General features: G+C 43.2%; 1 protein-coding gene across 7 annotated transcripts in view; it reads right to left on the reverse strand.

Moving 5' to 3' along the window:
• Positions 1-24,166, reverse strand: part of Ets1 (v-ets avian erythroblastosis virus E26 oncogene homolog 1) — a 168,660-nt gene that overhangs the window by 50,172 nt on the left and 94,322 nt on the right. Inside the window, exon 1 of one of the 7 annotated variants that reach the window (XM_005378529.2) lies at positions 12,450-12,834. The exons of 5 other annotated variants lie outside the window; for them this stretch is intronic. In XM_005378529.2, coding sequence (XP_005378586.1) covers positions 12,450-12,531 — 82 coding nt within the window. In that variant the 5' untranslated portion in view covers positions 12,532-12,834. Of the gene's footprint in view, positions 1-12,449; positions 12,835-24,166 lie in introns of those variants that run through there. One more of the 7 variants, XM_005378527.2, reaches the window with a different exon arrangement.

The following is a 24,166-nucleotide window of genomic DNA, read 5'->3' on the forward strand; positions in this document are numbered from 1 at the left end:
AAGTGAGACTGCGTCATTCAACGACACAAGGATTACTTCCTATGGAAAATCCTAACAATCCCTTCCCTTTGCCTTAAAGGTCTCATCTACCAAAACGGGAAAAGGAGAATTTACCTATTGTAGAAATTGTGGCACAAAAAGTACACAAGACAAATAAATGTAAAAACCAATAGCAATTACTAAATGGGATGAATTACATTTAGACTCTGTTGGAACAGGGTTTTGGAGAAGTCACAAATACCGTGACTAGCTTGTACAGGTGGTTTCTAGTGTGTATCTTGCACCAGCTTTTAGGAATTTAAAATATTACTTCCTTGGAAGTGGCTGGGTGTAAAAGCACTGAAAATATTATTTTCTTATGAAGCAAGGCAATTGAGGGTAACTAGAGACTTGCTCACCTGTGCTCATCGCTTACTGTCCGCACCCTGCCAATGAGCATGTGCTGCTCAGAGCCCTGGGGATCCAGGGCAAGGCTGCCAGCTCCCAGTCTCATTAACAGCTCATTCACTATTTTGTTCATCCAGCACCCAAAATCCCCTGGAGGCTCTGAAGTTAGCCTGAAAATTTAAAGTTCTTCCATCAGCAAGAGTACAAAAGTATAGGTGAGGGTGCATAAAAGCCAGTAAGAACCCCCAAGAGAAGCCTTCATAAATTCAGATTTTATTTTTTGAAAAAATCTCCAACTAACGCAGAGGTGAACGCCGGCTCTAGCACGTAAATGTTGATTCATTCCATGTGTGTGTTTATTTTTCTACAAACATTCCTGTTCCATCAAGTGGCCTGAAGGCCTAGACTTGTGTCTCTGAATGGCCCCTCCCTGGAAAATTCTCAAGCATGGGAGGAGCTCTCACTTCAGTCCTTGATTTCCCATCTGGAAAATGGGGGCCAGAACATCAAATCTGGATGCAAGTTTAGTGAGTTCATTGGCCACCTTTAGTTTGTCGGTCTTGCATTTGAAAATGCATGGGAATCATGTTTTTGTTTTGATCTTGCCGTCTCCTATACATCCCTATGTAAATATTTATGATAAACTGAGTGCTTTCTTCCTAGCCCTGATGGTTCTGAGAAGCCTACGAAAGAACACAGGACATAGCATAGCATCCCAGGAACTAAAGCCTTTTACATGAATGCTGGCACAGGTTCTAAGTAAAGACTTTGTAATTAGCAAAGATCTTAAAACAAATGCGTGACTTTGAAACTTTACAACACAGGGAAAGTTATCAGAACTTTGCCAAGATTTAATGTATTTGCAAAAATGTGATTACTTCTGCAAAGTACCTTGCAGAGCACCTGATACATGGTAGGTATTGCATAAATATTAGCTACTTTTCTTACTCCTCATACCTGACACACAGCTATGTATAGAGATGAAAAACAAGCAAGCAGCAGCTTTGAAGAACATTTGATTTCCATTAGGAGACAGTGAAGGTCTAAGCTTAAACTCTTGAGCTATGTGAAATCAAGGATGCATTTCCTGTACACACATACATGACTCACCCTTGGGGAGCTGATGTGTATTTTGCATCACCGCTCTGTATCATATCTCCCACTAATTTAATAACACTCTTTGTATTGCCAGTGACTCCAGAGTACTTTCTAAATGTGAACCTATTAACTCTCCCACTTTCTCCCAAAGAAAGGCAGCTCACTCACTAGGAGCAGCCTCCTTCAAGAAGAATTAGGAGATAATATAGAGAAGACGTGACAATCATCTGGCAGCTTGGAGTAAAAACAGATATAAGTGTTCGGATTCTTGCAGTACAGAACAGAAGTTCATGCCTACTCACCAGCGTAGACAATGTACAAGTGGGCAAAGACTGGACAAACAACCCCTTAGGCCTGACCCAACACTAGTCAGAAGGGGGGCACTATCCTGAGCCCGTTTCAGGTGGCGATGTACTTTGTGGCTACACCAGGATTTACTTCATGAGCTCAAACACTGTCCAAGCAAGCATCAAGTAAGTGCTCAAACTAAAAACGCCCAACTTAAAACTCTCCTCTCCTTTTCTGATACAGCCAGGTGTACCACCCCCTACTGATCACTGCACTCTCCTCATACCCAATAATTCGGAGGCACCCAAGGGTGCTGCTGGCTACTCAGGACTTCCACCCTCTCCCAGGGAAACAGCAACACACCAAGGAACAGTCCTCAGGAGAACAGCCTGTCATCTGGCCTGGGAACACTGTGCTCCCAATATGACCACAATGAGGCAGTGGGGGACAGCAGGCTTCCCTTCACTGCGAAGAACAACACCTGGAGTTTGGAAGATAATCTGAGTCTAACTTTGCTAAACTCTGCACTTGTGTGTAGAAATAGATGAGGTGGGGAGGGACAGTGCCCCAGCAAATGCCCTCTGTTTCAAATGGAAGATCGTAAGGGGGAAAATCATGTAGTATCTAGGAATCGTAATATGCCTCTTAGGCATAGCTCCCTCCCTGACATGCACGGTGACATGCAAAGTTTCTGATGTTTGTTTTGGTATTTTCCTGAAGTACTGCTCCAGGTATCTGAAGTTCCTGCTACTTATTACAATGGACCTCATTTGTTAAATGGAGAAAATGAGGCATGGTAAACAAAAGAAATGTGCCTTATGGTCCAATACTGAGAACAATAGATTGGGTAGGAATTCTTCTCATATCTCTTTTGACTAAAAGAAAACGATGTATTTCTTAAAGTCCAAGGTCAACCTTTCCTAAAAGGAAACCACATATCTGTCCAGCAGCCTGAGAGATAACTCACATTTCCTTTTACCCTTCTGAGAAGGGATGAACTTGCCATCCCACTGAGTTTGGCCACAAGCTGGGGTCAGCGTTTCCTGATCCAGTGTCATAAGGGTCAGTGCCACCTGCTCAAAGCTCAATAATTAGCCAACCATGAGAAACTCCTCATATATGTATAAAATACCTAGGCGCAATCTACCTCCATCCAGCAGAGCAAAGACATGCCTGTTAGAACTTAAATCTCATATTAGTGTCCAGTATTAGCACTATCGTTGCTACAGTGAAGGTACTAGATAGTCATCAAACCAGAGAAATGTTTGAAATAAGTGTGGCAAATTCCAGGTTCCTGTTCTCACTTTAGCACTTTGCAAGGTAACCTTGGGAGAACAATGTGACATCCCTGCTGTGCACTGCCCATACTGGTGGAATATAGGTAACCCAAAGGATTCCCCTGACCTCCAGTGTGTTGAAGTCACACGTCACTGCGCACAAGACTACCAGACCATAACCCCGCATTAAGGTACATTAGTAAACAATACATATCACAGACCCTAGTATTTCCCCCAAAATCAACAACATGTAAGTAATCCTAAGAATTCTGAAGATAGCAGACATAATTTTAGAGTTGACTGTAGCAGAGTTTGAATGTAAACTCCTCCACTCAGCAGCTTTGAGACTTAGGCAAATTGTTTAATCTCTCCTTTTGCTCATCTGTGAAATGGGTACAATGCTCCACTATTAAGGGATTACAGTAAAAGAATGAGTTTCTTGGCACAAAGATAGCATTGAAACACCAACAGAAAATAAACAAAACAGAGGAAAAGTAGTACACATGAGTGGAAATGAGAAGTGGCCAGACAAGTATCAGGTCATAAACTCATCAGCGGCAGTATTCCTTGTTTTTTCCCTAAAATTGCCATTCTAAACGTATGTCTCTGCTTTCAAAAAAAAAGGTAACTACCACAGATCTTGCTCAAAATGTCAACAAAATGAGATTTCAGATAACAGCTGTGCACAGGCAACCCTTCTACCGCCACAGAAGCAGCCTTTGAAAAGTAAGATGGCCTGTGCTTACCACACCCCACACAGTTCTAGCTTCCGGGGTGGCTGGGGAAGCCGAGGCAGGTGGCATCTTGTCTACCCGACTGCTGGGCAGCCTGTGCCTGCAAAGGGTCAGCTGGCTGCTGCCCAGACACCGCTCTGTGAACAGACTGGCATGCAGGCCTGGGCCCTTCCCTCTGTGCAAACAGCAGTGAGGGCCTTGACTCACTGGGCTTGTCGGGAAGAGGCTCTGGGTGGCTCATAACACACACATTCCTGCTGCAGGAGCGGACGGTTTCTCAACAGCAGAGCAACAAAGCCAGGCATGGTGGCGCACGCTTGTAGTCCCAGCACTCGGGAGGCTGAGGCAGGAGGATCGATGTGAGTCTGAGACCAGCCTGGGCTACAAAGTGAGTTCAAGGCCAGCCTGAACTGCACAGGGAGACCCTGTCTCAAAACGACAAAAAACAAAACAGTAGAGCAACAAGAGAAGGTGGCTGAGATGAAACATGCTCCTTAGTCAGACCACTTGCTCTGCCCTGAGGATGCAGCTACTCTGGCTGCTGCACAGATTGGACCCTTAATCTACATCTCCTCCTCCAGCTCCGGCCCCACACCAGAGCCACCTGCCACAGCCACTGTGACAAGAGCCTACGCAGAAAGGATGCAGTTGCACATTGGAGGACACAGAGGAAGGTGTGACTCTTAATCCCATGTTGCCCTGAGGCACCATGCCTCGGTTTCCCCAGCAGTGAAATTTGCATCCGTTCCTAATAGCTCATCCTGAGGAAGTTTCCCTTTACAGAGGTGCCCCATGTTCCCTCATGACTGAACTGCTAACAAGAAAATTTAGAGATTTACCAGTCTCTTGAATGATCACTTAAGCTCTGGATTATTTTAAATTCATTAATCAGTACAATGAATGAGTTTTAATTATAATTTTAAAAAGAAAAAACATGTATCTGCAAATAGTTTTGAAGTTTAAGAGCCACCCTTGCCTGACCTAGGTTATTTTCCATTCGTACCTTGAAAATATGTACCTGATTGATTTTGTCATGTTCTTGAGGTTTAACGCCTATTCTGATAAACTGATAAAGAGGTTTTAACAACTAACAGTATGAGTGGGAGGGAAAGTAATGCAAAAAAAATCACCTCTTTCATAAGCCCGTTCAGTAACACTGCTCTGTCCTTAAAATCCTGTTGCTTTCAAAGGCACAAAATATCCTGCATTTCCATGTGCTGTCTCTTTCATCCGGGCCTCACACTTCCCTCTGCCTTCCCTCGCTATAATGCTTATATAGCCTTTTTTTCATCCCAAACTTGCAGCATTCTTCCCATGCTATTTCCTATATTGAAAATAATGCTTTCCCTGGTCACACGCCTCCTTCAAATGCTTCAGAAATGCCCATTTTCTCCATGAAGCTGGCCCATGAAACTATCTAGCCTTAAAACTGTTGAAAGTGAGAGCCCACGCAGTACAGAAAATGCAAACAGCCACTGGCCCACACGTATTTTCATGAAGTTAAACATCACAGCCAGGGTCCATGCAGAAAAGAAACAATTAACACACTGGTGAACCCAGAGAAGGTATGACTCTTGGTCCAGTGTCACCCAGAGCCTAACCCTCCTGCGCTGTTAGCCGATGATAGCTCCTGGAACATAGGGAAGATGTCATCTGCATTACCCTAGCTAGCAGCACACCCGTAAGTGATTCAGACTATTCAGAAATGGCCACATCCACAAAGAGCAAACACAATAGGTCCAAGGTTAGCCACTGAACCACCTGAGACTAGAACTCAAGTGCCACACTTGGTCCAACTGAGGATTTTTCCAAAAATCTATGAAGTGCCACTTAAACTCTTTCATTCCTTCTGAACAACTTCCTTTTGTTACTTTATTCTTTCATTATTTCTTTCATACTTTCTTACTCTCTTCCTGTCCTCCTCCTTTCTTTTTTTTTTTTAAACCAAAAAGGATGTTACACTTGAACTCAACGTTCCCTTCCTCCCTTCCTGAAGAACCAAGGACTTGCTGTTTACTTTTGTTTTTATTTTCATCTATTTTAATTGTACAAAAAAAGAAACAGTTTTTTGTGCCTTTTTATCTCAAAAGCAAACTGTTTTGTCTTGATGAGGCACTAAAACAAAGCAAAATAAAAATTTTAATTGCCTCCACTTATATAATGATGACCCCTCCCCCAACTCCGAAGTTCATGCCCTCTCTCCCTCACATGCACACACACATTCTGCATGCAGAAGGTTTACAGCTCCTCCACAGAACCTTGCAAAGCACAAGTTAACGGTTGTTACAGCTACGCAAAGCTACCAAGAAGTTTCAAAAGCTTGATGTAAACTTGTTTGAGGTTGGCTTTGAGTTGTTTCTCAGAAGCTGAGAAATATTATACTATGCGTCAAAAACAAATTTACAAATATAACTCATGGTTGAGGAAAACCACACTGAACTTAAAGTGCTTCAAATTCTTAATCTGGTCCTGCTTGCTTACTTTGGATGGTCTATGTCCTAAGAGTAGCAACTAAAATGAGATATTCTAAAAAGTATAATGGTGCAAGTTTAGTGTCTAAGTAGGGTAACCCTCATCAGCTGGGAGAGTCCAAGTTTATGTCTTATTATGCTGGTGTGATTATCAATAGTGCTCCTTTCCACTCTCAAAACCTTCTAGTTTGCATAGTAAATTATATGACCCTTCTATCTATCTGAAATCCAATAGCCTAAAAATACTAATGTTAGTAAAGTCAAAAGCCATCTCTGGATCAATATTTTACAACTCAAGAGACAAAACTGAACGCTACAGAAAAAGACAATTGAAAAAAGCTGTATGAGAAGAAAGGGGCAACATCTGGGCTAAGAAGTGACACCCTGAACTCAATCAGTAGTAAGTGGGAAGAACCTGGGAAACAGGACTATGGCAGAGTTGGCTACAGAATAAATATTTATGACTTGCACAGCAATATCTGTAAGCATGGCTCTCTGCCAACAGAATCAGACTTACAAGGACCTCTACTATCTACCAATTTATTTCTGTGTGGAGATTATAAGCTGCACAATTAAAAGAAAAATATAATGCAGATAGGCACAGCTACCCCAAGAAAAGTAATCAGAAAAGTAATGACACAATTTGGAAAATATTCACTGAAGTTTTGAAAAAAGGTATCTTCAGCCCAACTGAGAAAAGTAGCCACAGACACATGACAGGTAAAATGACAGATCTGAAATAGTCCAAGCATTCCTCACCCTGAATTAAGAACTGCTTAACAGCTATAAGCAAAGGGCAGATCTAGAATACTGTAAACACAGAGGCAAATCCTGTTATAGATTCTGTCTGAGCAGAGAATTGGGAGTAAAAACACAAGGACTGCGCTGTTCATACACAAATTCCTGTCTATCATATGACCTTGTGGGCTTAAAGATGCTAAGTATTTTGGAAAATGCCCTACAGTGCAATGACAAAGAACCAGTACCTTAGCCCTGAGAAGCCAGGGAGTCTACTTCTCCATTAACCACACACTGTGGATGGCCAGCAGGTCTACAGGCACAATCCCAGCCCATCCTTCCTTCCTTACACCATGAAAATGCATTGATAAATGCCACAAACTATAAAAAAACTAAATTCCAGGAGGAAAGAGCAAAATTTTTATTATGTAGACAGCAAATGTAACTACTTACACCCTCTTCTGAAACAGAAGAATGAACTTCAGCTGCCTTAGGAAAATGCAATGGTTCGCCCATCAGCATCTCCTGTCATCCAAATTGTGAGCTAAGCAACGCACAGCCACATTAGTGACAAAGAAGGTAAAAAGGGCAGATTCTGGAGGCTCAGGGAAAGAGTAACCCCGCAAGTGAGTACAATCACCCTCTGGAAGATACTGAAAACAAAGGAATCCCCGTTCTCTGCTTTGCCATCTGATATTAGAGTTGTTGGAACCTTTCAGCTTCTTCCTAACACAGCAGGTCAGGCCTGGTGATCCTTCCCTAAGCTGTATGGGATACTTAAGTGACAACAAGGCCACCGGATTCAGCTCGCAGGAGACTTGCAATGATGGCAGGAAGCCCTTGCACTCCCTGGATCCCCAGAGCACCACTCCGCACTGCATTCTCATACAGCTCCTGTTTTAATTTCCAGAGTTCCTAAGAATCACATAGTGCTTTTACTGTAGGTACCAAATGCCTACAACAGCTCATCAGTTTGGAAGTTTCTGAAGTATGGCCTTAGGCAAAGTATATCCCTCTATGAGTATTATTTTCTTTATCCTAAAAATGGAGAAAATACACAATATGCCCCCATCCCAGAGTATGTGTGAGGGAAAAATTATGTGTTCCTTTTCTGCGAACATGCCTGCTATACCAGTTCAATGTTTCAGAAATATCCCAATAGTTTTGGTTTTTTTCTTTTTTTTGTTTTGTTTTGTTTTTCTTCTGGTACCAGGAATCAAACTCACAACTTTGCGCTTGCCAGGCAGGCACTGTGCTGCTGAGCTAAATCCCCAACCCCTATCCCAATAATTTTAAAAGACAGGAATCCACCTTCAACCCAAGCTCATGGGATGCCACTATAGCCACAGGTTATTCATTCTCCAAACTCGAGAAATATCTGTAACTATACTGCAGCTGTAGGCATTGGAGAGTTACCCTCCATAGTCTTTGAAACAGACAGGCTATATTTCCTGAAAAATCCTGACCTATACTAATCAGCTCTCAGTTTTTTCCGATCTTGATGGAGCTCAGAGAGAACTGGACTTTGGGAAGGTGACCATGGGCTGCTTTGTTTGCTAGAGGAGGTGATGTTCCTACAGGGGTGGTCTGGCTTCTTTAAGGGAGAAAAAAAGATACACAGACCAGGAAAAAAAAAAAAACAAGCAATACAAACCAACCAAAAATGCCAGGAATGCAAGCTCTGCCAACCAGATAAATAAATAAAATGTGAGCTACTTCATAATAACTGGACATGATGCATTTCTCAACCCTGCACTATGGAAAAACTCTACTTCTCCATCAAACCTTCACATGTTCCCTTGGTCCTTAGACTTCATGGGCTTCCCACCGTGGGTAACACTGACAGTCTATACACCCAAAGTAACTGACCAAGCTGTGGCCCTTAGCTCTGATGGCTGGGTCGCAACACACTCTGAAAGTTACCTCCTTGCCATGCTGCTTCTCAGAGCCAGAGGCAGAAGCTCTCGGCTAAGCAGGTGAAAAAGTCCCCAGTAACTTTATTATTCTTTCCTTCATACATAACAGACTTAGGGAAGCTATATAATCCAACCACTGTATTATATCCCCTATCAAATATTTCAAAGAACTTGAAAAATTCTACACAGGTAAAGGTTACATGTTTTGTTGACTTGCTTTCTAGTTAACTGTCAGAATGTATTACAGATCAGGCACTTTGTTCAGATTTTGTACACATTCATAGATGTAATCCTCATATCAACCCTATGATGTAGAACAGTAATTATATTCATTTTGCACATGCTGGAGCTAGGCCACAGAGAGATTTAGTAATTTGTTCAAAGTCACACAGCTATTAAGTGTCTGAGCTGGGATTCACACCCAGACAGGCTGGCTCCAGAATCCATGCTCTGAACCACTGGGATCTTTGGTCACTAATGAGGTGTGGTCAGTGGGGATCTAGCAACAAAGTGATCAAGGGATCCTTAAAGCCTGGGCAGCTCTGCTCGTCTTTCTTGTCTACAGCTGATGAAGAGTCAAAGACTGTCCAAACCGGAAAATGATAGTTTTTTTCTTATGTCTAAGGACAATAAAGAGCCCCACTGGGTGGGCACTCTCCACTGGGGTGGGAGGGGGTTAGGGCTGGTCCTTGTATTCCTATAAATGGGGAAACATCCAGAATTAGAACCCCTGCTATTATCTGGACACTAGACTCACCTCACCATGAAAACAGAGTGGAATGGGGAAGGAGAGGAGAAATTAAGCAGCTTGGGAATGTGTTTGCTTTGGCACCCAGCCTTGGTGGCCTCAGCCCTTTCAGTGGACTCCACACCAAGGAAGAACCAGGAATAACTCAATGGCTGGTTTTAGCTTTTTTAAGATCTGTGAACAGAGCACTCAAACACTATATCTACCTTCCATATACAAGGGAAATTCAGTCCTAGTGTTACTTCAAAGTGCATGTTAATTTGGTACTTAATGCTGTCAAAATCCTGTGAGGTCTCAATCTAGAACAAAAGTGAATAAAGGTTCTTGGTTACATCCTAACCACAAAAGCAGGCAAGTATCCCAGGTTTCTGACTCCCGTTTAAACACCCACCTCCCTACTACTACTACTTCTTTTTGGCTCATAAATTTGGAAAGGGGCAGAAGGGAAATTCTGACTTAATCATGGAAGCTAAATAAGATCCCACATTAGCTGTCTCCACACATAAGAAATTAAGCAACACAAAGAAATCTTTCTGACAAATACTGAAGTCACAGCTGTGGGTGCAAAGCCACGCTACGAGCAGTTAAACTTTAAACACATGTCCTATACGGGCCAATGGGCACAGCAAACCTCCTTTTGCTGGTTCTTCCACCAGCAAAAGCTGGCAGCCCTGACCAAGATTTTGTCAGTCTTCGCACCTGCAAGCTTCGGTCTCCCTTTGGAGTTTCTCTGCTGAGCTTTTTAAAGGTCAGTTGCAATACTACAGCAATGTACACTGAAAAGTTAGACACGGTTTGTTTTACTTCAGCCGCTGGTTCTCCAGATATTTTTACATAAGTTACTTACCTTTTCTGTGTCTCTATTTCCCTTTCTGAGGTATGGGTATAATATTTACATATTATAAGCAACTAAAGTCCAGAAAAAAATGAACTAAAAATTAGTTAAAATATTCTACATATCCTTTTAACTTCTGCTTTTTCCTCCTCAAGCAAGTGTTACAAATCAAACCTCATTACAATGAATGGCAGATGATTGCCTGATTTCTTGGGCCAGTTGAAATTTTATTGGCGGCCACTTATTAAAACTGATCAGTGGCTTAGGAACCTCTTTTAAACGAGAAAGCCACTGTAAAACCAATTATGACACTGGCTATTGACTGTAGAATGAAGCCTTACTGTACCCACCTCACACATGGGCAAGCTAAATAAAGTTAGGTGCTCAGGGTTTATTTTTACAAATAGCTGAAATATAGCACCATATACTTTAAATCTCTAATATTTAATATTAAATTACAAAGAAACATGCTTTAGCTGTGTACAGTGATCTAAACCATGTGTTGCCAGAGGCTCTGGTACATTCCCAGCATGAAAGATCCATTGTAGGTATGTGCACTGACATATCAACATGATATTTCCCAGATGACAAAAATCTGTCTTGCCATAAACACACGTAACACATATATACACAGGCCATTCTGAAGGAAAGGACATAGCAGTTGACTTTGTATCTTTGCTGTGAACTACCCTTTTAAATCTATTGAATCAATTATGACAATTTACTCACGCTTTCTTGAACCCTCAAACACAACCATGACAGCAATTCCATTTCTCAATAGTAACTCTAAGTCCCTGAAACGTCCCTACGTTGTTAGCAGATGACAGCACCGCTCTGACCATCATCCTGCTAACAAGAAACAAGCCCAGCCTTCTTTGTGCACAGCAATCCTACAATGTTAGGAGCCCCGCGGGGAGGAAATGTGACTTAATGTCTAGGGTCCCAGGATGAGAAAACATCAGCTTCCTTTGTGTTAAAAAGTTTGAGCAAGTTAAGAAAGGGTTAAGATAAGCAATTAATTATGTGCAGAGGCAAAGAAAAGACAGCAACTAAACAATCAGATACAAAGAGGTGTGTGCTAGTATAATTAATTATTTTCCAGAATGCAGCACCTTCTCTATTGACTTTTACCTCTAGAATCACTAATCCCCAGGGCTAGCTGGCAGTCCCCTATTCCCTCTCAAATGGCTGTAGCTTCATGAATCCTGTGGACCCGGACTCCACCTACTTAGCACCAAAATTTCTAAGACAAAATGCAATTTCTGTCCTATCTGTCCCTTCTTCAAAGCCTTACAAATCAGTCCGTTGACACTCTGAGCCAAAGATTCAAAGTCTCAGCTTGCGCTGGGATGCTGTTCCGTTACTAAGGGACAAGTTTACAGTGAGACAGAAACATGGGGAAAGTTAGTAAAGTGCCTGAACAGAAGCGGACTTTACCAAAGTTCAGAGGATAATTTCAGCTCTGCTCCCACCTCCTTGGTCTCAATCTAAAAAGAAGAGCTACAAGCACAGGGACATGTCACAGGCGCTCTGGAAGGCAAGACATTTGAAAATGTGCTTGAAGGCCAGCCTGTTAGGCACCCTCTCGGCTCTCGCCCAGGGCAGTCCCACCAGCTCCAGTGCTGGAAGCCAGAGGCAGAGGATGTAACCCCTGGGTAACGTTAAGAAATAAGGCCAGAGGGTGCTCGCTCCTTTGAGAACTTAAAAAAAAAAAAAAGCGCAGGAACGGGAAACTGGAAATTCATTCTGTAAGCTTTTCCCCACAACGCACAAAAACGCAGCCGTGAAACTAAGTTAACACCCCCTCAACCAAGAGTCCCGGCCGCCAGCCGTCCTCCTGCCTCTGCTCCACGCGGCCGCAGCATCCCGGCTCCCGCAGGACCACAGCCCAAGGGGACAGCGAGAGGCACCAGCGCGGGACCGGCGGGCGGGGCGGGACCTCGCCGTCGCCACTCACCCGGGGAGGGAAAAATCTCCAGATCGACTTTTTCCGTCTTGATGATGGTCAGAGTCGGCTTGAGATCGACGGCCGCCTTCATGGTGCCGGGAGTTGGGGACAGACGGGATGAGAGCAAGTTTTCCGCGACTTGTTTTTTTCTCTTTAATGGGGATTTCTAACAAGGGAAAGGGACCGAAGCGAAAATCCGACCCTCCTTCCTAAAAAAAAAAACAAAACCTCAAATTCCCGCTGAGCGTGCCCTGCGCCCGGACGATGTGCGCCGGGCACTGTCTCCCGGGAAGTTGGCACTTGCGGAGCAGTGAGCGCGCTCGGGGTGCAGCCTGGCCGCGCCGCGCCCGCGCCCTCCTCTCCGCCGCGCCGGCGCTGCTCAGCTCGCTCGCTCCGGGCCTCGCTCGCCCCGCCCCGGCACTTTGCCCCTCCCCCTGGGGGCGTGGCTGAAGCCTGCCCGGCGCGCTCCGCCGGGGCAGCAAGGGGCGGGGCTAGGTGGGCGGGGCCGAGCGCCTGCGGCCAATCACCGCCCGCGGGCAGAAGCCAGAGGAAGGGCGGGGGAGGAGCGGTGCGGGCGCAGGCCGGCTCCGAGCCAGAGCGCGGGCCGTGGAGTCCTGGAGTCCGGGCTCGGCGCGGGGGCTGCCTCCACCAATTCGGGGAAGTCCGCCTGATTCTCCACGCATTCCTGAGAACTTGGTCACCCGCTGCTGCCCGCCTCCTGGTAGCAGCACAGTTTCCCAGTGCGCGTACATCATTCATTCACAAAGACTGACACACCGGACGGGAGCCCTGTGGACCAAGGGTCTTGCACGAACAAGGGTCCGCGAGCTGGGGTCCTTCACGGCTTCCTGGATATCGGACTCCAGCCCGACAGTGCTTCCAAAGGGCTCAGGGTTTCAAAACCTGCCCTTGGGAGGGTTGAGAAAGGAGCAGCGCTGTGGGTGGAAATCTGACTTCTCTGAGCTTGATCAGTACCAAGTCTAAGGCAGCCTACTAGAGACCCCAAGAAACAGGACCACATCCTCCTGTGTTAGCGGAGAAGTCCAAATGGGGGTCCCGCCATGGAGCTCAGTTGTGGACTTCCACAAGCTTCTAGTGTTACCAAAGCTGTGAGGGGGTAGGAGTGGAAGTAAAAGTTTCTTTGTAATTATTCTTTCCTCTGTCACCATTGGCTAAAGCTTTGTCTTTCCCAGACTATTAAATAAAACTGACTACTGTCTTGCCAGCCCTACTACCAAAAAGAGTGATGACGTTGAGGCTCTGGTTTGAATTTCTGGAGTATATCATTGGCAGACCATGACAGAAGCAGAGTGTGCACCTCCAGTTATGTTTGGAAACACACAACAAGAACTCCAGTACTTCCCGATCTGCTGCTCATGCATTGGCTCTTGTAAACTCAGACAGTTGATACTAATTAACAAATCATAGAATTACATACATAGGTACAGCCAGGTGCTGAAATCTACCTTTGATTAAAAGAGTTAACATAAATCTTCCAGAACAACCTCAGAAAAAGCTACTTTTAATACTGTTTCCTGAGTTGTAAGCATATGTTGAACTCCCACCACTTGCCTTTAACTGTAACCTCTGATTATGGTAAATTCTACACACGTGCTCACCTTCATCTAAACCGGTTTGGTTTTTTTTTTTTTTTTTTTTTAGAATATTAGTAACTTGAAGGTTTCCCGGCGCAAATCAGAGAAGGAGCCAGAAATACATAATAAATCTCTTAACTCCTGGTCCAAGTTTCAGATTATATCGTTTCTTCATTGACCAGAGGAAAATATTTGTATGGGATCATCCTAATTTTTGAAAGAACAAAGACTGCTGCAATCCAGCTGTGTTTCCAGAAGGTATGAGAAAACAATGCTGGCCTCCAGATGACAAGAACAGATACTTCTGAGCCTGGGAAAAGCTTAGGGAAACAGCTGATGAATGGATTGTACATTCACACACCCAAACAGGCAGCAAAGAAAAGGATCTTGAACCAAGTCCCGCCCTTACTCACTATGATGACATCAGTATGACTGAACAAACCAAGAGTTGCTTTTGAGAATTTTGTTGCTGTTGCCTTAAGAAAATGCTAGTATTGTTTTTAATTCAAGTGTGAGCATTTCTCTGTTTGCAAATGCATTTTCCGCAGAACAATTCTTTTCTTCACCAGTCTGCTCCCCCACTTTTCTTCCAAGCTAGCCTAAACACTGCCGCTGACATCCACCAATGCAAAGCACTAAAAAGCCCACCATGATTCAAAAGTAAACATGTTCCACTCTAGCAATGAGGGAATTTGCTTCTTCTACTTCTTCAACAATGACAAATCAGCTAGGCGATGGGCCCTGTTTCTAATCCAGTCCTGAAGCACAGAATCTCAAAATGCTTGAATGTCAAAGTCAGGGAATGGGTTAGTAGAGTAGGAGTATTGGAGAGGTAGCCAAGAGTCCCCACAGACCTCTAGGAAGGTTACTTCTTACATTATCAGATGTATTTAACTCTGGATCTGGATGAAACTTCCCTTAGGATAACAAACACTAATAAGGTTGTGCTAAAATATTTTTACATATTTAGGACATGGATAGTCCAATTGAGGCCTATGTCATCCTTGATTTATCAGTTTTGATAAATGACACTTTTATTCTCTAGGGCACAAGTAGATCTTTCTGTATATTCTTATGGACTTTAAATAACATTTCTACCTTATTTCCTTAAAAAAAAAAAAAAACCTAGCCCAGTATCTAAGATATAACAGATACTCGATCACTATGTGTTGCATGCGGAACTACCAGCTTTCTGGCCATCAGGGGCTTCTACTTTGTCACTGACTCTTCCTAATTTATAGGTTGAGTTTGATATGCTATGGCTTGTAAAGATGGACTAAAAGATGTCAGCAAGACTGTTCTTAGATCTGCGCTTTTTCCCTTATGGTAGAACAGAATCTCTATCCCCAGCTCTAATACCTACTCAGGTTCATGTGCGCTATCGTTTCCCTACCAACAAAACAGAAGCAGCCATACATTGCCTTTCATGTACTTAAGCATGATATTTCCACAGTGTGTCTGATGATTCTTAGGAATTCAAGGGGGAAAAAACAAGTGCTTCTTTGCTTTTTTTATAACACAGAGTCTTTTCCTCCTGCACTGAAGAGGAACCAGTTTTGCATTTTAAATATCCCCTGGACAAGTGCTGACACTCCTTAAACTAAGACGGTCAAATCAGAAATGGTCAAGGAAAGTCTGCAGGAATTAGGGGACAAGAGTGTGACACTAGACGTGAACGGCATCAACAAAACAGTCCCCTTTATACAGGAATTCCTTCAACACATGCAGTATGTGAAAACCATAAACTTTTCCCTTTATTTATACTCCTCCCTCAATGAGGTTCACACCAACCTCAATAAAAGAAAAAAGAAAAAGAAAAATACTCCTAATTTTACACAGTCATGGAAGGCACAGTCTCCCTTTCCAGAAGCGTGCTAGAATGTTGTCTATTGCTGAATCATGAACTTCAACAGAACAAAGACTGAGTTTTGAGCGAAAAGCCGAGGTATGCTTTACCTAAGGTAAGCACAAAAACATCCAGACCACTAACGGTTGATCCACAGCGTGTTTATGACTCACAGATGTTGATTTACTGGTATAAATGTAAGATTTTTTTTAAAAAAAGCTTTCAAGCTCTCAATTAACAACCTGTCTGAGCTTCATTTGTGGTCTCATTTTTGTTTGAGAAAATGCAACAGTCCCTGTCACACTCAGAAAGAGGCTTAGAAAGCTTAATTCTGAAGCGAGTGGTTTTTCAGTCATTAAAAAGCACACTGGAGAAGAAAAATGCCTGGACCTTCAATATCTACCATTATCAAACAGCAATAAAAAGAAAAATCCAAGATAGGAAAGAAAACTAAATAAAATTCTTAATTACAGTTAAATTGTAAAATTCTTAATTGCAAAACTAAAACAAAATTCTTAATTACAATTAAATTGCAAAGGGTCAGTCCAAGAACCAGAGTCCTAGAGTCCCAGAATCCAAAGGTAGTGGCTTACTGGAGGTTGACTCTGTGACCTCACCAGCACCACTTAACCTTTCTGTGTCACAACCTCATCTCTGCTTCAGGGAATAAAGCCACCCATGCTATCCCCAGCATGTAGTACAGACTCATTAGCTATTGTTGAGAAGGTACAATAAACAATGAGTGGTAAGACAGCTGCAGTTAGAAGGGGGAAAAGGAAGAGGAAGGAGAAGACTTGGTAGCTTGTTTTCCTGGAAAACTTTAATAAAACAGAGGTCTTAGTGAGTGGTGCAGGCTCTGGGATAAAACACAGGTTCCGATTCTAGTTCTACCTACTAATCTGCTGAATTAACATAGGCATGTCACTTAAACAATCCTGAAAATCAGTTCCTCCATATATGAAGTAGAAAAAAAGAATAGCATCCACTTTTTAAGGCAAGTTGTAGGATTAAATGAGATGATACATGCAAAGCACTTAGCAAAAGTCAAAAGAGTGTTCAATTAATATCAAATCATTATTACTGTCTTTAAGATCCAGGGCAGAATAGAATATACATGAAATTACATTAGGTTTTTCTCTCTGGCCATCTCTTTGCAGAATAGCTTGGAACAACTCTCCAGAGAAAGAACAGGACAGCTATCATCATTAAGGTAGAAATCAGTATAAGCCCCTTCTTCTATTCTTGAATTGGGAACTGTGCAACTTTGGCTTCACTTGCAAAATTCCAGTACTATCTAATTAAAAAAGAAAATATACCTGTATTTGTCCTAGTAGTTACAGAAATGCTTTACTTTGGACTCTGAAAGATCACATTGTGGTGCCTCTTTGGATACAAAACTTAGATCTTCACTGATCACGTGGTTAAGATGGACAGAAGCCCCTTAGTGATGTCCAAGAGCAGTCCTCCTACTTACCAGAGCAGAAAGATGAGTTTGGGGGAGAATGCATCATCCTGCCGAGCATCCCACAGTCTCAAGAGCATGTCAGGACTAAAAGCAGATGGCTATTCTCTCCATAGCACCCCCTTGCATTTACAGGGATCACTTTGGCAAGAGAAGTTAAGCTCACTCAGCTTGGTTTTTGACTCCCTTGAGACACAACACGAGATTACTTCTTCATGGACACAGACAGATGATTGGCTCAATTGCTCAAAATCCAACAATATTCTGTGCACTAGATGTGTTGTCGTAGGACAAGTACATTTCAGGATAACCACACTATTATTCCCTGTGGGAGACAGCTTGGCATGGGCTATAAGGAGAAAAAGGGTCTGGGTTGGCTCTATTGCTGTCTGCAATTTCTTTAGACTATAATTATGAACCATTCAACTGCATCTGCAGCCCCAACAATGTGGGATGGATTGGCCCAATCCACAGACCAAGCGACATTTTAAAATCCATCAGTTTAGACATCACGTATTCTTCTTGAAGCAAATCAGACTGGGCTCAGACAGAAAGAGATTAGGAGCTGCCAATCAAGGCTACAGGGTTTGGACACCTCCTCCACATCCACGGTCTGTTTGCTTCCTCAAAGTAGACTGAGCATGTTTCCTATGATTGTTACTTTCTTCTGGACCTGAATAATGCAGAACACAGGCTACCCGACCAAGCTGTGCAGATCATGTAACTTGCATTCCAATTTAAACTGTCCTGATTTGGACTCATGAGGTGGTAGAGAGATGGTGGCATTAGCAGGAGAATAATGTTCTTTAACAATATGGCAGAAGTGGAGAACCAAGCTCCTAGCAAGGGTTCCACACCCAGCTGGAATTGGATTCCCACACCACCCCCAAAGTTGCAGGTGGTTTCATCCTGAGGGAAAAGCTACAGCCTTCCTCTGATCTTAGCCTGCTTTTCTCTTAGGTTACAAAGACAACACCAAACTTCAAAACAGATGTTCTTTGCAGTTGTGGTTTGCATCGCACATTAAGAAAATTTCACTGTGGAACCTTCCTCCCTTTCCACCCTCCCCCTCACTTTCATTTTAAAAGGCCAAGTCAGTTGCCCCAGAAGACTAACACATACCACCCTAGAGATCAAGGCACAGAGACGGGTGGTGAATTTCTCCATCCTGTTCTTGGTGCTGGGAGTTAAGCAGCAAAAGCACAGAGCACTAGAAGAAGAAATAGCCCTGAAAGGAAAGGGAAAGAGGAGAAAGGAGAAAGCAGAGGAATGGACTCCTCTGGGGACAATGGATGAACACATCAGAGTGGTAACAGAGGCAGATGAGAAGGCAAAGTCACCGGGATTCTACAACACTATCTCTCTGGAACTTAAATTGCCAAGATTTCAAGATGAAATTAAGACCTGTGGTATGTCCAGTGTCTTCACAAAGCCAACTTCACTGTCTTAGGTGAGCAACAGACATGGACCTATCAACAAAATAATAAAATGAAAAACCCAGCTCAACAGGAGGTCCTCATGCTGAAAGGGCTGCAAAGGGTCCAGGGTAGAATCTAGATGAAGGGACTTCAGGAGGTCACAAAAGATGTAAAGACAGGTCGAGCTGAAAGTTTGGACACACCATAGAGGGTATCTCTGAGCTTTTTTCCCACATGCACATCTCTGCATATGCAGAGAATTTCCCCCTTGCAAGTTTTAATCTTATCCCTCCAAGTTGCCCTTTGTATGCTCAGCAGCCTTCCCGGGCACACCCTGAGTATGTGATAGAATATGCTTGTCTGTCTCTTATGCTTCCTAAGGACAGCAGCTGAGGTTCAGTGGTTATTATACGCAGGGGTGTTGAGCTGCAGACACTATGGGCTCGATAACTTATGTTAATTAATAAGCAGCTAATTTGCTAATGTGGATCTTTATAGGAAAATCAAACTTATTATCAATTTTGCTTTGTTTAATGTGAAACTCAAGTTTGACCAAAGTTTAAAGACTTGATTGTCTGTGTACGTGTGTGCGCACGCACGTGTGTGTTGGGGTGGAAACTAAAATGGGTTGAATCCAGAGCATTTGCACTGAACTATATCCTTCTTCCTATAGCCCCTCTTTTACCTTTTATTTAAGACAAGGTCTTGCTAAATCACTCATTTTTTTTAAGCTGGTCTCAAACTTGCAGTGCTCCTGCTTCAGCTTCCCATAGTGCTGGAATTACAGGTATGCACCACCACACCCAGTTAAAAGCTGACTCTTTTTTGACCAAAAAGATTTTTTGAAAGTCTTATTTTGTTTATTCTGTTTACCCTCCCTCCCATCCATCCACTGAAAGGAGAATGTTGCTAAGATCACAGTATTCATTTGATTTTTTTCATCTGAGTAGAGAAATATGTAGTTGTTCAGGAGCAAGAAAAAAAAATGGCATTTGGCTGAGCACAGAGCAAACAGGTTGTTTTATTATCAGTCTGGATATCTTATACAGCATATTGCTCATCTCCTTAGTTGGTGCTCAGAAGCAGGCTTCAGGACTTTCTGAAATTTGAGTTGAATTGAATCTTTCATTTCATCAACTGCTCTAAAGGTAAAATATACAACTGCTATATACATTATATGTAAGATAAGGGAAATATACGCTAAAAAAAAAAAAACCAAAAAACAGTCCATCCATCCTTCCAAGAAAGAATCAAATGTTGCATGCTTTATGGGCAGGCCAGTGGCTGTTACATATCCCCTCCACCTTCTCAAATTTACCATAATCAGTCAGGTCTCAGAACCACTGTATCTTGTAATATATCCTTTTGCTCTACAGAGATCCCCCACCAGGAGAAAGGGGGTGGGTTGGGAGTAAACATGGGTAATGATAGGGTTAGGTTGAAAGGAAGGACAGGAAAAATCAGCTGAGCTAGGGCCACACACACACACACACACACACACACACACACACACCACTCCAGCAGGCAGTAGAGGCATGTAAAAAGGCCAAGCCTCTTGCTAGGATAGAATGGTACCCCAACACTCAATTATTTGTATCTGCTAGTGGAAATCAGGATGTTGTAATGAAAAAATTGGCGGATCTTAAACTACAGAGACCAAGGAAGTACTGGGCTTGTTAGGATCCCCCATGTTTTGGAGGTAGGTGGGGATCATGAGCACACATTATTTTGTTACTTTTTCCATAACTAGGTCCATATAAGGAAAAAATTAATTGTATCACCCTGAAAACATCTTACTAACCAGTAAATTCAGCATCCTCTGCATTCTACTACATCCTTATAGCTGCCCATAAGCATCTTCCTTACCTTACCCTAAGCACCTTTGCCCAGCTACATTATGGTGGCCTTAATGAATTTATATGAGTCCTACTTTATCGATAACAAATCTAGTACCACATGAAGTAAAATGCATAGCACTTATTAATAAATTCTGGCCCTGCCTCAAACTTCTTTTTTGGTGCGTTCGCCCCTGAAAAGTGCGCAGAGTCTGAGTTTCATTAAATATGCAGGAACCTCCATTTAGAATAAAAACTTTAGGGTGCCTAGTGTCATTATTCAGATTTAAAATTGACCAAGCACCAAATATACCACCTTGTAAAGCTGACAGCTGAGAAACCACCACAAGAAGGAACATGTCACTTCCCTGCGATTACAGTTTGAATTTGATTCTCTGTTCTTAACAGCCAAGGAGAGATACGAAGTTCATTTAATTTGCAAGAAGCCAGCTGCTCAGTCAGCATTAAGCATAAGCTGGGTGATGGAGACAGAGGTGGATGGTGCTGGTGGAGCAGACTTGGCTCCTGTCTCATTTATCCAGACTGGCTCCCACAAAATAAAAATCTCTCTTCCTTTGAGTTGGTCAAGAGGAGAGAAGCACATCTCACGTGAGTGACATGTAAGGAAGTGCCGTGGAATCAGTCGGGTCTATGAGACACATTGAAGAGCCTGTGTCTCAAAATAATAGGTAATGGTAGTCAATGGAGAGGATGAAGAAAGTAGAGATCAGAGAGGTTACTTCTCCATGCAAGTGTATTTCATCCAACTGATCAGAAACACATGCTCTCACCAGATTGGGAAACCATCTTGAAAGCCCTCATTGCAAAAAGGCCTTGGGTGGGAAGGGCCACCAGGGACCCACTGGGAGGGGGAAGGGCACGGCTGGGTGGGGAGCTGGCAGCTGGCTGTGGGAGGAAGAATGAGCGGCAGGCAGCTCTCTTGTGGCAGGTTCCCAGGAGAGAGCCCTTTCCAGGAATTAAAAATGCTAAATAATGCTGACAAGTTTTTAAAATCAAAAAGATTGAACTTTTCTTTCAGGGAATTCCACAGCACTGAGAGAGTCCAGATGGCCAGCAACCAGTACCCCGGGTCCAAGAAAGACCTGGCACCCACACAGATGTTCATTCTGGTTTTTGTTGTTGTTTTCCCCCACAGCTGATGTTTTCTTCCAAGGAGAGTATTTTTTTTTTTATTGAATTGAATGGAACTGAGGTGTGGAGGTAAAGAGGTGATTCCAAATAAGTGTTCCTGCTTCCAAATAGCCCGTACAGAGACCTCCAGCTTCTTGCCCCACAGAAACTATTAGGCTTTGATGTCTTTGCTATATGGAATACACTTACACTCTAAAATGAGGGAGAGGCAATGCAGTAGAGTGGTTAGTGTCACAGGCTTTGGCAAGAGATGGACAAGAGTTTGGTTTGAGCTTCCTCACTGCCCAGCTGTCAGCCCTTTGGCCTCAGAAAGTCTCAACTTCTAGAACAGAGATGATAAAAGTGCCTGGTTCATAGGGTTGAGCTGAATATAGAATGAGTATGTCACTGCTTTGTACTGTGCTTCCTACAGAGTGAGCACTTAATAGCTTTTACTTGCTATCATCAATTTTAAAAAGCAGAACTGTGACTTCAGATTTAGTGAGCCTAAACTTTTTTCTTGAATAGTGATCCAAACCACGGTCATAGTGTGTGGGATTAGGATATGGTGTCTCCTCTGTTTGTGCCTCTACAATCATGACATAATGACAAAGATGTTTAGGTCTAAGCAAGTAAATCACACAAATCCTTGACATGATGTCTTTTTTAGGGAAAGGGGGGTTGATTCCCATTATAGAGATGCAAGATATAGTTGTGAAGGTTCTAATCATATGCTCACAACTGCACTGAAATCAGCAGCAGAGCAATGTATATATGCACTGGTAAGGATGCCTTACAATACTAGGTTCTCTGCTCTTTTGGTTGTGGTTTTGATGCCCATTCAATGTTTTCACACAACATGAACAAAATGAGATCTTCTTAGGCAAATGGCCTTCCCATTTGACTCTCCAGCTGGGTAATAAACTAGCAAAATCCTACGTGCTGCCCAACACATGCCCTGCACAGTGCTGCTTGAGGCATGCCCCAAACCAGCCCCTGTTAGTCAACACACCATTGCAACCACTCCAAGCAAGTCATGATCTTTGTGCTATTTCATCTTACATTTTCCTTGCCTGTCTCTTCTTCTGCCAATCAAAAGTTTTCTATCTAACCTATGTTGTATACATCTGTGGTCATCTACTGATCTCTAATTGTGCCATACACGTCCATATTAGTAACAGAATTATGGACCCATGTGGCACCCTCTCCTCCCTGCAACTGGACTTGCCATGTGGAATTCAGATGAAGTTTTCTTTGCTGGTGTTCACTACCTGTGCTGATCAGCTACCCAAAAGAGTCCTCACCTTGCCCCTTGGGCTGCCATTCAGAACCATCACTGCTTCTATTACTGTCCTCTAGCAATACAGATTTTGCTATTTAGGAGCCATCAGCTACATAATTTCCATCCTGGCACTACCATTGCCTGGCACCTTGTCATGAAGGCTGGCAGTATGGAACACACATAGTCTCCTCACTAGTTTGCCCACTCCATTTTGGCAGGGTGAAAGCCATATTGTAGATAAAGGAAACAAACTTAATTGGTTGGGGGGGGTGGTTAAGTTGCCCTACCTCAGCCCTGAATTGATGAAAGTGTAGCTTTGCTACTTCCAACAGCCATAGCAAATAAATGATGGTGAAATACCCCAAACTGCACATGGCTGGGTCCTCTGGCTCTCCTTTTCTTTCCTTTTTTTTTTTTCCCAGTGACTTTGGGGAGGTTTGGGCAGTGATCCTGCATACACAATACTGTTCTTGTTCTTCTTTCTGTACAGAGCAGCCTTGAATAGCTCTGTCTAAAATTATAAGCAGGGGCAGCCCTAGGCTCCAAGAGATCAGAGCCCTCATGCTGGGCTGGAACAAAGACCCTGCTTTTTCCCAACAATTAGCCCTGCAAAAAAGGACATCTATCTCCCTCTATTAAAACCACCACGTGCCTTCAAGTCAGCCCATTGTAAAGCTAATTAAATAACACGCCTCTCTCCCCATGAAGGTCTCCTGATTAGCTCCCCTCAGTCTGAAACCTTTGCAAAGGGCCTAGGGAAAGAAAGCCAAAGTTCCACTTTTCATACGCCCCACCCCCACTGTCAATTAGCCACCCTTGTCCAGATCATTGAGCTCATTCATGCACCGTTTTCACCCACAGCTCACTATTGTCACCAACAGGTTGAAGGAATAAACCAAACTGATATTCTTTTAAAAGTAAATTGCTTGGGAAGGTAAAAGTTTCCATCACAATGTGAAATCTTTAGAGGGAATGTACCCATATCACAGTCCAAAAGTGCTACTGTTGCCTCTGCCAAATCACAAGCCCAGGGTACACGCAGCTCTGTGGCCCACAGCCAGCTCTTCACTCTTCATGGGCGGACTCAGACCTGGGTGAAGTAAGGACCACGGTCTTCTGGTATTACGCAGGAAAGCAGGGATAAGAAGAAATACCCC

The sequence above is a fragment of the Chinchilla lanigera genome, unplaced genomic scaffold, assembly GCF_000276665.1.
Source record: "Chinchilla lanigera isolate Chin_1 unplaced genomic scaffold, ChiLan1.0 scaffold00011, whole genome shotgun sequence".
Classification (NCBI taxonomy): domain Eukaryota; kingdom Metazoa; phylum Chordata; class Mammalia; order Rodentia; family Chinchillidae; genus Chinchilla; species Chinchilla lanigera.